A 15,097-nucleotide genomic window follows, 5' to 3' on the forward strand; every position below is an offset into this window, starting at 1 on the left:
TGAATGTATAATAATAATAAAAATAACATTTGTTTAGCAGTTACTGTGTGCTAGTGGGCATGTCACTAAGCATTTACATGTAATCTCATTTAATTCTCATTTCAATTCTTTGAAATGGACCCAACTATTATTTCCATTTTAGAGATGAGGAAACTGAGGCAGAGTTTATTTAACTATTAAACCTGGGATTTAAATTTGGGTAATCTAAATGCAGTCTCTGCTTTTAATTTTAACTGTGATTTGTTTGACTACTCCTCTGTTGCATATTTTGATTGTTCAAATGTATGCTATCATAAATAGCCTTGCAATAAATATTCATTTAGATCTATATTTTCTATTTAAAATTTTAAAGGGGTGAGGCAGAATGCACAACAATTCAAAGCAGTACACAATGAAAATTAAGTCTCTCTTACAAACTACTTCCCTCCGTTGGGCTACCACTATTAATGCTTCCTTGTATGTATCTTTCCACATTTGGTCTTTGAATCTATAAACATATATATATGTATATAATCTCCCCAACCTCTTTTTAAAAATAAAACAAAACAAAAACAAGTAAAATGGCAGTTGCAACTCTTTTCTACCCTCGCTTCTTTGTTTTTTCTTCCTCATTTTTGTTTTTAAGATTTACTCTACAACTGACTTTTTCAGCAAACTTTTTGCCTTAAAAATTTTTTTTAAAGTTTTTGCATACACTCTTCTTTCCCCGTTTCCCCCTTCCTCTCTTCTTTTTACCCGATAACCTCTAATATGCTTTTTAGCTCTGTGAATTTGCTATTTCTAGTCATATATTATAAGTGAGAGCATACAAATTTTGTCCTTATGTATCTTGCCTTTTCACTGAGTATAGTGTTTTCAAGATTCTCTTGCATTGTAGCTTGTCTCATAATTGAATTTTTACTTATGGCCAAATAATATTCCATTGTATATATATACCACATTTTGTTTATCCATTCATTTGTTGATGGACACTTGGGTTGTTTCCAGTTTTTGGCAATTGCGAACAATACTGCTATAAACATTGGTGTTCCAGTATCTGTTTGTGACCCTGTTTTCACTCTTTTTGAGTATATACCTAGAAGTGGGATTGCTGGGTGAAATGGTAATTGTGTCTTAAACTTTTTGTTTTTTATTAGTGTGCTCTTAGACTTACAGAAAATTCATACCGAAAGTACAGAATTTCTATATACCACTCCTTCCCCCCAACAATTTTCCTTATTAATACTGCATTGGTGTGGGATTGCCATATCATATGGTTATTCTATACTTAACTTTCTGAAGAACTGCCAAACTGTTTCCACAGCGGCAACATCATTTTATAGTCCCAGCTAGATTTCCAATTTTCTCTTCCCCCTCCTCTTTTCTTTTTAAAATAGTAGCCATTCTTGTGAGTATGAAGTGGTATCTCATTGTGGTTTTAATTTAATTTGTATTTTCCTTAATGGCTAATGATGTTGAGCACTTTTCAAGTATTTATTATCCATTTGTATATCTTCTTTGGAGAAATGCCTATTCAAGCCCTTTGCTCATTTTTTAATTGGATTGTCTTTTTTGTTGTTGCATGGTAAAACTTCTTTATATATTCTGGGTATTAAACCCTTATCCAATATTTGGTTTGAAACTTTTGTCTTTTCACTTCCTTGATGATTTCCTTTGATGTAAATAAGCTTTTGATTTTGATGAAATCAAATTTATCCATTTCTTCTTTTGTTCCTTATGCTTTTGGTGCCATATCTAAGAGTTAATTGCCAAATCTAAGGTCATGAATATTTGTCCCTATGTTATCTTTTAGGAGTTTTATAGTTTTAGTTCTTATCTTTAGGCCCTTGATCCATTTGAGTTGATTTTTGTATGTGGTGTAATGTAGGGGTCTAACTTTATTCATCTGCATGTGGAAATCCAATTATCCCAACACCATTTGTTAAAGAGACTGTTCTTTCCTCACTGTATATACTTAACTCCCTTGTCAAAAATCAGTTGGTAAAGGAATAAACAAACAAACAAAAAACAAACAAAAAAATCAATTGGCTATAGCTTTGTGGATCTATTTCTGGACTTTCAATTCTGTTCTACTGATCTATTTGCCTGTCTTTGTGCCAGTACCACACTATTTTGGTTACTGACACTTTATAACACAGTTTGAAATCTGGAAGTGTGAATCCTCCAACCATGTTCTTCTTTTTCAAGATTGATTTGGCTTCTCAGGGCCCCTAACAGTTCTATGTAAATTTGAGCATGACTTTTCCCTTTTCTGCAAAAAAGATAGCTGGAATTTTTTTTTCATTTTAAAAACAATTGTTGATGTATTATCATTCATAAATGAACATACATAAACAATAAGTATGTAGTAAAAGTTGTGAACTTACAAAATAAACATGTATCACCTCACCACAAGTACCTTGCATTGTTGTGATACATTTGTAAAAAATTATGAAAGACCATTGTCAAAGTATTACTACTAACTATAGTCCATATCTTACATTTGGTGTATTATTCCCCCAACCCACCCTATTACTTTTTTTGTTTCATAAACCATATAATTTATCTTGTGTACAATCACTGGCATTTGGTATAATCATAGAGTTGTGCACTCATCACTTTAACCAGTGTTAGAGCATTTTCATTACTCAAAAAAACAAAAAACAAACCACTATGATACTCACGTGTTAGTGCTACTAGTTACAAATCCTAGAATTTACTTTCACCATTTCTGTTCATTTACAAACATTTACAAACAAATTTTTGCCTATTCTGAACAGATTAAACCTCAGCTTTCCATTCTCTGACCACATTCTATTGACTGGAATCTTCTAGCTATTAACTCCATGAGTTTGCTCATTATATTTAGTTCATAATAGCAAAATCACACAGTATTTGTCATTTTGTGTCTGGCTTGCTTCACTCAACATAATGTCCTCCAGATTCATCCATGTTCTCATATGCTTCATGACTTTAGTTCTTCTGACACCTGAATAATATTCCATCATGTGTATATACCACAGTTTGTTTATCCCTTCCTCAGCTGATGGACACCTGGGTTGTTTCCATCTTTTGGCAATTGTGAATAATGTTGCTATGAGCATTGGTATGCAGATGTCTGTTTGTGTCATTGCTCTCACTTCTTCTGGGTATATCTTAGTATTGGCATTGCCTTAGGAACCACCAAACAGACTTCCACAGTGGTTCTGCCATTTTATATTACCACCAACAGTGAATAAGTGTTCCTATCTCTCAACATCCTCTCTAGGACTTATAGTTTTCTGTGTGTGTTTTTTTAAAATAGTGGCCATTGTAGGTGTGAAATATCTCATTGTAGCTTTGTTTTGCATTTGCCTAATAGCCAGTGATGTTGAGCATTTTTTCATGTGTTTTTTCATCATTTGTATTTCTTTAGAAAAATGTATGTTTAGGTCTTTTGCCCATTTTTTGATCAGGTCATTTGTCTTTTTATTGTTAAGTTGTGGGATCTCTATATATCATGGGTGCTAGACCCTTGTTGGATGTGTGATTTCCAGGTATTTTCTTCATTGAGCAGGCCTCCCTTTTACTTTCTTCACAGAGTCTTTTGAGGCGCAGAAGTGTTTAATTTTGAGGAGGTCCCAGTTATCTATTTTTAATCTTTCTTCGGGTGTAAGGTTAAGTGGCCCCCACCTACTACTGGTCTTGAAGATGTTTCCTTATGTTCTCTTCTAGGAGTTTTATGGTCCTGGTTTTTATGTTTAGGTCTTTGATCCATTTTGAGTTGATTTGTGTATAGGGAGTAAGATAGGGATCCTTTCATTCTTTTGGTTATGGATATCCAGTTCTCCCAGCACCATTTGTTGAAGACACTGTTCTGTCTCAGAAAAGTGGACTTGGTAGGCTTATTGAACATCACTTGACCATAGAGGTGAGGGTCTATTTCTTAACTCTCAATTTGATTCATGTGTTGTTCAATGTCTATTTTTATGACAATACCATGCTTTTTGACCACTGTAGCTTTATAATAAACTTCAAGGTCAGAAAACATGAAACCTCTGACATTGCTTTTCATATTTAGGATTTTTCTTTTAGCTATTTGGGAACTCTTTCCCTTCCAAATAAATTTGGTAAGTGTTCTATTTCTATAAAGTAGGCAGTTGGAGTTTTGATTGACATTTCATTGAATCCGAAAATCAGTTCGGGTAGAATTGACATCTTCATGATATTTAGTCTTGCAATCCATGAACATGGAATGTCCTTCCATTTGTTTAGGTCTTCTTTGATTTCTTTTAGCAGTGTTTTGCAGTTTTCTGAACACAGATCCTTTCTTTCCTGGTTAAATTAATTCCTAGATATTTGAGTCCTTTTGTTGCTACTGTAAATGGATTTTCTTTCTTGATTTCCTCCTCAGCTTACTCATTACTAGTGTATAGAAACACTTGATTTTTGCATGTTGATTTTATATCTTGCCACTTTGCTGAACTCACTTATTTGCTCTAATTGCTTTGTTGTTATTTTGGGATTTTTAAAATATAGGATCATGTCATCTGTGAATAGTGAGAATTTTAATTCCTCCTTTCCAATTTGCATGCATTTTATTTCTTTTTCTTGCCTAATTACTCTAGCTAGAACTTCTAGCACTATGTTGACTAACAGTGGTGAAACTGGGCATCCTTATCTTGTTCCTGATCTCAGAGGGAAAGCTTTCACCCTCTCCCCGTTGAATATGATATTGGCTGTGGGATTTTCATATATGCCCTTTATTATACCAAGAACTTTTCTTCTATACTTATGTTTTGAAGTATTTTTATCAGGAAAGGCTATTGGGTATTTTCAAATGCCTTTCTACATCAATTGAGATGATGTGGTTTTATCCCTTCGAATTGTTAATGTGTATTACATTAATTGATTTTCTTTTCTTGAACTACATTTGCATGGCAGGAATAAAACCCACTTGATTGTGATGTATAATTCTTTTTATATGCTGTTGGATTTGACTTGCAAGAATTTTGTTGAGAATTTTTGTATCTCTGTTCATTAGAGAGATTGGTTTGTAGCATGCTTCTCTTGTAGTTTCTTTATCTGGCTTTGGTATTAGGTTGATGTTGGCTTCATAAAATGTTTTGGGAATTTTCCCTCTTTTTTAAATTTTTAGAAGAGTTTAAACAGGATTGGTATTAATTCTTCTTGAAATATTTGGTAGAATTCACCTGTGTGGCCACATAGTCCTGGATTTTTCTTTGTTGGAAGATTTTTGATGATTGATTCAATTTCTTTACTTTTGATTAGTTTTTTAGTTCCTGTATTTCTTGTAGAGTCAATGTAAGTTGTTTGTGCATTTCTAGGAATTTGTCCATTTCATCTAAGTACAGTTTCTCATAATATCAGTTTATATTCCTTTTTATTTCTGTGGGGTCAGTTGTAGACCCTTTCTTTCCTGAGTTTATTTATTTGCATCTTTTCTCTCTCTCTTTTTTTTTTTTTATCTTGCTATTAGTTTATTGATTGTATTGAACTTCTCAAAAAACCAGCTTTTGGTTTTGTTGATTTTCTCTAGTTTTTTTTTTTTTAATCTCAATTTCATTTATTTCTGCTCTAATCATTCTTTCTTTCTGCTTACTTTGGATTAGTTTGCTGTTCTTTTTCTAGTTTCTCCAGATATTCAGTTAGATCTTTGACTTTAGCTCTTTCTTCATTTTAAATACAGACATTTAGGGGTTAGAACTTACCTTTCAGCATGCCTTTGCTGTTTATCATAGATTTTGATATGCTGTGTTCTCATTTTCTGCTTATTATTGATTTCCAGCTTCATTCCATTTTTAAAAAGATTTTAAAAATTTATTTCTCTCCCACTCTCTTGTTGTTTGCACTCGCTGTCTGCTTTCTGTGTCTGCTTGTCCTTTTTTTTTTTTTAGGAGGCACTGGGAACTGAATCTGGTGACTCCCATGTGGGACAGAGGCACCCAATTGCTTGAGCCACTCTGCTTCCCTTCATTCCATTTTGATCAGTGAAGGTTATTTGTATAACTTCCATCTCCTTAAATTTATTGCGAACTGTGTTGTGGCCCAACATATGGTCTATCTTGGAGAAAGATCCATGAGCACTTGAGAAGAATATATAACCTGCTGATTTGGGTTGCAATGTTCTGCATATGTCTGTCAGGTCTAGCTTGTTTACCATATTGTTCAAATTCTCTGTTTCCTTGTTGATCTTCTGTCTATTTGTTCCATCTATTGATGTGAGTGGCATGTTGAAATCTTCAACTATTATTTTAGAGACATGTGTTTGTCCTTTTAGTTTAGCCAGGGTTTGCCTCATGTATTTTGAGGCACCCTGGTTAGGTGCATAGATGTTTATGACTAATACTTCTTCCTGGTGGATTGTCCCTTTTATTACTATATATGGCTCTCTGCATGTTTTTTCTTTTTTTTGCTTTTAAAATCTGTTTTGTCTGAAACCATATAGCAACCCCTGTCCTCTTTTCATTACGGTTTGCCTGAAAAAGCTGTTTTCCAGTCTTTCACTTTCAGTCTGTTTACGTCCTTGGGTGTAAGGTAAATCTTCTTCAGAAAACATTTGGATGCTTTCTTATCCATTCTGTCAGCCTGTGTCTTTTGTTTGGGGAGTTTAATCCATTATCATTCAATGTTATTACTGTAAAGGTATTACTTACCTCACCATTTTATCCTTTGGCTTTTATATGTCATATCTTATTTTGTCCATCTTTTTACCTTTTTGGTTACCCTTTCTGAATATATTCACTTCTACACTCTCCTCCAGGCCTCTGTCTCTTGTATTTTCTTTTCTGGCTGGAGAATTTCCTTTAGTGTTTCCTGCAGAGCTGGAATCTTGTTTTGAACTTTCTTTGTTTCTGTTCGTCTGTGAATAGATTAAACTTACTGTCATATTTGAAGTACAGTTTTGCCAGATAAAGAAATCTTGGCTGGCAGTTTTTCTCTTTTAGTACCATAATTATATCATACCACTGCCTTCTTGCCTTCATGGTTTCTGAAGAGAAATCCACAGTAACTCTTATTGGGCATCCTTTGTATGTGATGTTTCACTTTTCCCTTGTTGATTTCAGAATTTTCTCTTTATCTTTGACATTTTGAATATTATGTGTCGTGTGGTAGGGGTATTTGGGTTTATTCTAATTTGAGTATGCTGTGCTTCCTGTATACGTATGTTCATGTTTTTTATGAGAGTTGGGAAATTTTTGGCCATTATTTCCTCAAATACTCTTTCTCTTTCTTTTACTTTATCTTTTCCTTCTCAAAGTTCCATAACATGAATGTTGGTATGCTTCATGATATCATTCCCTCCCTGAGCCCCTGTCCATTTTTTCCTTATTCTTTTTCTCTCTATTCTTCTTTCTCCTCAATTTCAGCTGTTCTGTCCTCTATGTTACTGATTCTTTCTTCCATGATTTCAATTCTGTGTGCCTCTGTTGCATTTTTTTATTTTAAAAGAAGATCCTGGGGATTGAACCCAGAACCTTGTACATGGGAAGCAGGTACTTAACCACTTAGTTATGTATGCTCTCCAGAAAGAGTTTGATAGTTTGTTTGTTTGTTTTTTAGGAGGTACTGGGGAGGAACCCTGGACCTTGTATGTGGGAAGCAAGTGCTCAATCCCTTGAGCTACATCCACTCATCCACTCCCTCTATTGTATTTTCAATCTCCTCAGTTGTGTCATTCATTCCGATAAGCTCTGTTTTTTTTTTTAACCTTTCTCCTCCTACCCACCCCCCCCCATGGTTTTTGCATGCTATCTGCTCTCTGTGTCCCTTCGCTGTGCATTCTTCTGTGTCTGTAATTTCCCTTCCCCCCTTGCATCTTGCTTGCTGTCTGCTCTCTGTGTCCATTTGCTGTGTGCTCTTCTGTGTTTTTGCTTGTCTCCCTTTTTTTGTTGAATCACCTTGCTGAGTTGGTTCTCCGTGGTCCCTGCGGGCCGGGCGGTGCTCCACAGCATGTGGGTGAGCCTGCCTTCACAGGGAGACCCTGGGACATAAACCCAGGGCCTCCCATGTGGTAGATGGGGGCCCAACTGATTGAGCCACAGCTGCTTCCCTCTGTTATTTTTTTATCCACAGTTTCAAATTTTTCTTCGTGATCTTCTAGTGTCTTCTTAATGTAATTTATTTCTTTAGCCATGTTGTCCTTCAACGCCATGATTTGATTTAGGAGATTTGTATGAACTTCATTGATGAGTAGTTGTAAGTCCTCTGTCTCATCTGAAGGTTTTGTTATTTCCTTGCCTGAGTCATATCTTCCTTTTTCTTTGTATGGTTTGTAATTTTTTGCTGATGTCTGGTTAATGAGTTTACTCTGATGTTTAATTTCTCCCTCTTGCCCTATGGATTTACTGTCAAGTAGCTGTGTGCTATCACTCTTCTTTGACTCTTGGTTTAACTTGTTCTAGATATTTTGGATTGTCTCTGTTTAATTGCTCAGACTAGGGCTAAGGACCCAGTAATGGGGCGCAGGCCGGTTTCCAGGGGCTATGGAGAGGGGGGCAGTAGACACCTGATGCCTCTTTTATTTATTTATTATTATTTTCCCTTTTCATACACTTTTCTGGTCTGCCAGTGGATGGCCTTTTTTGGTAGACCTCTCACCTCAGACCCCAGGTGCTAGGGTGGAATGCATTCATTGTGACTCTGCTATGGGTGGTGCAGAAGCAATTCCCTCAGGGCTGGCCAAGCCACACAAACAAACTTTATCTGAAGCTCTTTTCCTCTCTTGGCTAGCCACACCCTTTATCCCTGGGCCTCCTCTGCAAACAGCCCAGGGCCTTATGGAGGGTGTTTGAAAAAGCAAATTATCTTTAGCTTCCTATGGGCAAAGAATGTAGGGACCCCACCCCACATGAAAATGCTTGACCTCTCCAATGCAACAGATCAAGTTTGCTTGTTAAAATCTGAATTTGTTGTAGTCTGATCCATCCCTCTTCTCTTTCTTGGGAAAGAGGATCCCTGCAACCTTCTAAGCCTACAGCCACTCCAGTCTACAGCTGCTGTAGTCGGTATTGGATTTTTGCTCTGTAGTTGGGGTATGGTTGCCAGCTGCTGCTACTGAAGCTTTCCTTACTGGATTTTTCAAACCAGATGAGACTCCTTTCCTTTACCCCTCTCCCTTCTTGGTAATGTTTTGCCATTCCCTGGTGTTCTGAGCCCCAAAGCAACCCTTCAGACAGTCTTTGCCTGTCTTCCATATATTTTTTTCTGGGAGAAAAGTGATCCCTCTTCCTCTGCAGTCCTCCATTTTCCCAGAAGTTCTCTGCTGGAATTTTAATAGTGATTGCATTGAATTTGTATATTGCTTTGGGTAATATTGGCATATTGGATGTTAATTAATCCAATCCATGAATTTGGATGTCTTGCTGTTTTTTTAGATCTTCTCTAATTTCTTTCAGCAGCGTTTTGTAGTTTTCAGTATACAAGTCTTTTGTATCCTTAAATTTATTCCTAGACATTTTATTCCTTTAGATGGTATTGTAAATGAAATTGTTTTCTTAATTTCCTCTTCAGATTATTAATTCCTGGTATATAAGACCATACTTGTTCTTTGGTGTTCATCTTGTACCACCATGCTACTTTGATGAATTCTTTTTTTTTTCTCTAATAGTTTTTTTTCTGGGTTCCTTTGGATTTTCTTATGTAAGATCATTCTGTTTACAAATAGAGATAGTTTTATTTCTCTCTTTCTAATTTAGATACCATTTATTTCTTTTTCTTGCCTAATTACTCTGGCAACAACTTCTAGTACAATACTGAATAGCATTGGTGAAAGTGAACATCTTGTCTTGTTCTTGATCTTTGGAGGAAAGCTTTAAGTCTTTCACCATTGAGTATGGTGATGGCTGTGGTTTTTCCATTAATGTCCTTTATCATGTTGAGAAAATTCCCTTCTGTTACTACCTTTCTGAATGGTTTTTTAAAATCAAGAAAGGGTGTTGTATTTTATGATATGCCTTTTTGCATCTATTGCGATAATTGTCTTTTTTCATTCTACATATGAAGTGTACTACATTCATTGACTTTTGTATGTTGATCAACCCTTGCATTCCTGTGATGAATTCCACTTGATTATGGTGTATAATCTTTTAAATGTGCCATAGATTTGTTTTGTTAGTATTTTGTTAAAATGTTTTACATCTGGGGAAGCAGACTTGGCCCAATGGATAGGGCGTCTCACTACCACATGGGAGGTCCGCGGTTCAAACCCCGGGCCTCCTTGACCTGTGTGGAGCTGGCCCATGAGCAGTGCTGATGCGTGCAAGGAGTGCCGTGCCACACAGGGGTGTCCCTCATGTAGGGGAGCCCCATGTACAAGGAGTGCACCCCATAAGGAGACCTGCCCAGTGCGAAAGAAAGTGCAACCTGCCCAAGAGTGGTGCTGCACACACAGAGAGCTGACTCAACAAGATGATGCAACAAACAGAAACACAGATTCCCAGTGCCCCTGATAAGAATAGAAGCAGTCACAGAAGAATATACAGTGAATGGACACAGAGAGCAGGCTACTGGGGGGGGGAGGGAAGAGAAATAAATTTTTAAAAATCTTTAAAAAAAAAGTTTTGCATCTGTATTCATAAGGGAAATTGGTCTGTATTTTCTCTTTTTGTGATTTCTTTACCAGATTTTGGTATTAGAGTTAGGCTGGCCTCATAGATGGAATTAGGAAGTGTTCCCTCCTCCCTCCTCTTGGGTTTCCTTGGAGGAGTTTGAGAAGTATTGGTATTGATTCTTCTTTAAATGTTTGATAAAATTCACCAGAGGAGCCATCTGGTCCTTTGTTGGAAGGTTTTTGATGGTTGATTCCATTGCTTTACTTGATTAGGTTTGTTGATATTTTCTATTTCCTTTTGAGTCAATCTGATTCCTCACCTGTTTTTTTTTTTTTAAGATTTATTTATTTGTTTCTCTCCCCTCCCCCCCACCCCGGTTGTCTGTTCTCTGTGTCTATTTGCTGCGTCGTCTTTGTCTGCTTCTGCTGTTGTCAGCAGCACGGGAATCTGTGTTTCTTTTTGTTGCGTCATCTTGTTGTGTCAGCTCTCCCTGTGGGTGGCGCCATTCCTGGGCAGGCTGCACTTTCTTTCGTGCTGGGTGGCTCTCCTTACGGGGTGCACTTCTTATGCGTGGGGCTCCCCTACGTGGGGGACACCCCCGGGTGGCATGGCACTCCTTGCGCGCATCAGCACTGTGCATGGGCCAGCTCCACATGGTTCAAGGAGTCCCGGGGTTTGAACCGTGGACCTCCCATGTGGTAGATGGACGCCCTAACCATTGGGCCAAGTCTGCTGCCACCTGTTCTTAACAGATGTATAGTATGCCATTTTACGAATGTACTATATGGATGAGGAAGTGGTATACAAATTAGCCAGTTGTGACTTAAAGGTTTTTCAAGACTTTGAAATATTGCTGAAGAACATTTTAGAGGGAAAGAGTTGAAGTTTTGGATAGGAGGGACAAAGGTAAAAGGCCTTGATATGATCCGTGTATTACCCCAATGTTTCTTTTTTGTGCTGGATATATTGGATTTATTTGATGTTTTTTAGAAGAGATTTTTTTTTTTGTAAGGTGTATTCAATCTAAAGATATAAAAATGAGTATATACCTTTATTTTTTTAAAGTCTTAATTTATTCATTTATTAATTCAGTCTTAAAATATTTTAGCATTGATGTTTTCCAGGCATAAAACCTGTGAGCCTTGAGCATTGCAATATCCCAAGGTCTAACTTTTTCTCTGATCTAGTCCTTTGGGTTGTTTTATTCTTGCTGAGAGGAAAGTAGCATGATTACATAGAAATAATAGTTTTTGACATCCTATTGAACATAACTTGAATTTTGGGTCATTCACCTATGAAGTAAGTGATATTGGTCAGATTATTTACCCTCTTTTATCTTCATGTTCCTCATCTGCAAAATGGAACAATAGTAATAGTAGTAGGTTTGAAGATTTGAGATAATGCATAAAGCAAGAACCAAACCACCAGTAAAATTAGTTTATTACTACCTAACTTTTATTTGTTGATGATTTAACTATTATCTGCTGATGTGATTTCTTCTTCTCCTCCCCCCCCCCCCCCCCCCCGCCACCGCCGTGGTAGATATCCCAGAGGAGGAAGCCAGATATTGGACCTACAAACTGGAACAAATCAATGCTTTGGGGACTGACAATGAGGTAGGAACTGCCTTATTTGCAATATAAAGAGATAGAGAAAATTTTCACAGCTTTTTCAGGGAAGATTAAGAGGCCCAAGAGCATAATGGCCTGAAGAATGAAAGAATTTAAACTGTGTTAAAGAAATAAGGCAGGTAGAAGTGTATTAGTCAGCCAAAGGAGTGCTGATGCAAAGTACCAGAAATCTGTTGGGTTTTATAAAGGGTATTTATTTGGGGTAGAAGGCCATAAAGCATAAGTTACTTCCCTCACCAAAGTCTGTTGCCACGTATTGGAGCAAGACGGCTGCCAACATCTGCAAGGGTTGAGCCTTCCTTTTTCTCTTCCTCTTAAGGCTTCTAGGCTGGGATAAGTCTCATCTCTCTCCTGGGGCTCGTTTATCTCTGGGACTCAGCTGCTCTCTCTCAACAAGGCCAACTGTAAATATCAGGCAAATGGCTCGTCTCTCTTCCTGGGGTCTCTTCCCTGTCTAATGGAGCCTTTTCTCTTTCCTCATGTATTGTTTCTCTGTATATTTACTTCCCAGGGTTCCAGCATCCAAAACTCCAACTCTCTACTCTGCCAAGTGTTTTCTCTGTGAGGTCCTGCCCACCAAGGGGGTGGGGACCCAAGATCCTACTGACATGGCCCAATCAAAGCCCTAATCATTATCTAATCAAGTAAAAGTGAAACCTCTGAAGTTAATACAATCTAATATGCCCAAAGGAACAGACCAGTTTACAAATGTATCCTGTATCTATTTTTGGAATTCATAAACAGTATCAAGCTGCTACAGGAAGGTTGCCTGAAAATTCTTTGGAGGGATCCATCTCCCACTTTTCCTTTTCCTCTTATTATCCCCTAGAAGTGACTGACTTTGTGGTAGGTAGTAGGTAGTAAGCAGTCTGGCTCTAAACTGTTGGTGATGGCGTTTGTTCCAGGGAATGTATCCTCTTTTGTTACTCCAATGAACAGAAGGAAGTTTTTTCCTGCTCCCTCACAGATTTTTGGATATGTATCCCTATTTGTGTACTCTTTTTAAGGATGTTTAGACTTGCATATTAGAGACTTGGTCCTGCTGTCATAACTTGTATTCTCCAGCGATAAGTCTGGTACAGAGAAGAGTATATAACCTGTGAACTTGGGGCATCAGAATGGGAAATAGAGGATGAAAACTTTTTTGTTTTTGTTATTGGAGATGGAAGGGAAAGCTACATTTGTTCACTTTTGGTCATATTAGACCAGGGGTTCTTAACTCTTTTTGTCCCATGGACTCCTTTGCCAGTCAGGAGAAAACCAAGAACCCCTTACTAAGTCCATACTGTACAGTGTATTATTTAATAAATATATCACACCCACACCAACACGTCCCCAGAAGAATTTTTTTTTTTCAACTTCAATTCAAGTTCATGGACCCCTTGTTAAGAACCCCTGTGGTAGACTGTTACAAATTTGTTTGACTCTAATGTAGAGTTTGGGGTGCCAGAGGATATTTTAGTGGAAATGTATGAGAAGCAACTTCTTGAAAGGATCTGAAGCTGAGAGTTAGATGGAGTGGGGAGCTGTGGGAATAGGGTCTGGATTAATTAACATAAATGTAACAATTGAAGTAATCGGAATGGAAGAACACACTCGTATAGAGCATATAGAGAGAGTATTAAAGAAGAACAAGGGAAGCAGACTTGGCCCAGTGGTTAGGGCATCCGTCTACCACATGGGAGGTCTGCGGTTCAAATCCCAGGCCTTCTTGACCCATGCGGAGCTGGCCCAAGTGCAGTGCAGATGCATGCAAGGAGTGCTGTGCCATGCAGGGGTGTCCCCCGCTTTGGGGCCCCCATGCGCAAGGAGCGCACCCTGTAAGGAGAGCCGCCCAGCGTGAAAGAAAGTGCAGCCTGCCCAAGAATGGCGCTGCACACACACAGAGCTGACACAACAAGATGACGCAACAAAAAAGGAAACACAGATTCCCGTGCCGCTGACAACGACAGAAGCAGACAAAGAAGAACATGCAGCGATAGACACAGAGAACAGACAACTGGGGCACGGGGGGGGGGGGGGGGGGGGTGAGGGGGGGGGAAGGGGAGAGAAATAAATAAATAAATAAATTTTAAAAAAAGAAGAACAAGGGCAAATTCTTGGGAAACGTGAAAAATGGAACCCTGAGAAACAAAGAGACTGAGAAATCACTGCCTGAAACTGTGTGAGCAGAAGAAACCAGGAAAGGTTCAAAGGAGAAAGAAAAATACTTTTGAGAGGAAATTCTCAATAGTGTCAAATGTTACCATGATTAGAGAAGAGTACTGAAATGGAGCAATTGGATTTGGCAATTACTGGTCTCTATAGACTGTTGTAGGATGCCAAAATGCAGTGGTTTGATGAATTGATGGAGGATGAAGAAATGAAATTTGGGACAAGTGCAAACCACTTTTTTCACTGTTTTTCCTTACCTCAGCTGAATCCACAGTAGACTTTCTATTAAGCTGCATAACTCTTCTTATGAGCAAGTCAACACCCCAACTTTTCTTCTTATTGAAAGCTCCAGTTTTTCCCCTCCCCTTGATAGTTGCCAGTATCCTCTCTATCTTTGCATCCACTTTACTCTTTGTGTTTATATTCTTCCCAGCCTGGCTGTGACGTGGTATACAGCCCTCCAAACATGTTTGTTTTCCTAGAAAAGAAACACATAGTATGTTTGATTTTACAGGCTTTACTGTGGATTACTATGCAGAATCAGAAAAAGAAATTAAAGCAATAAAAATCTTTGTGATAATCTATACACAAGTAATTTTATATTGAATGTAACCATTATTCCATATTAATTTTTAGTTTATTGCTTCTTTGTTCCCTTTTGAATATGAACAAAAATATTTGTGTCTCCCACATTCTCACACAAAAGTTAGTATGCTAAATATACTTTTCTGCCGCTTGCTTTCCCCCCACTTAATAAATATGCAGGAGGTATGTAATATC

At 37.6% G+C, this 15,097-nt stretch overlaps 1 protein-coding gene across 5 annotated transcripts in view; it reads left to right on the plus strand.

Annotated features, from left to right (window-relative positions):
- Positions 1-15,097, plus strand: part of UNC13B (unc-13 homolog B) — a 293,983-nt gene that overhangs the window by 88,299 nt on the left and 190,587 nt on the right. For all 5 annotated transcript variants that reach the window (XM_058302037.1, XM_058302038.1, XM_058302039.1 and 2 more), the window contains exon 6: positions 12,075-12,148. In XM_058302037.1, coding sequence (XP_058158020.1) covers positions 12,075-12,148 — 74 coding nt within the window. The remainder of the gene's footprint in view (positions 1-12,074; positions 12,149-15,097) is intronic.

This window comes from Dasypus novemcinctus, chromosome 8, assembly GCF_030445035.2.
Source record: "Dasypus novemcinctus isolate mDasNov1 chromosome 8, mDasNov1.1.hap2, whole genome shotgun sequence".
Taxonomy (NCBI): domain Eukaryota; kingdom Metazoa; phylum Chordata; class Mammalia; order Cingulata; family Dasypodidae; genus Dasypus; species Dasypus novemcinctus.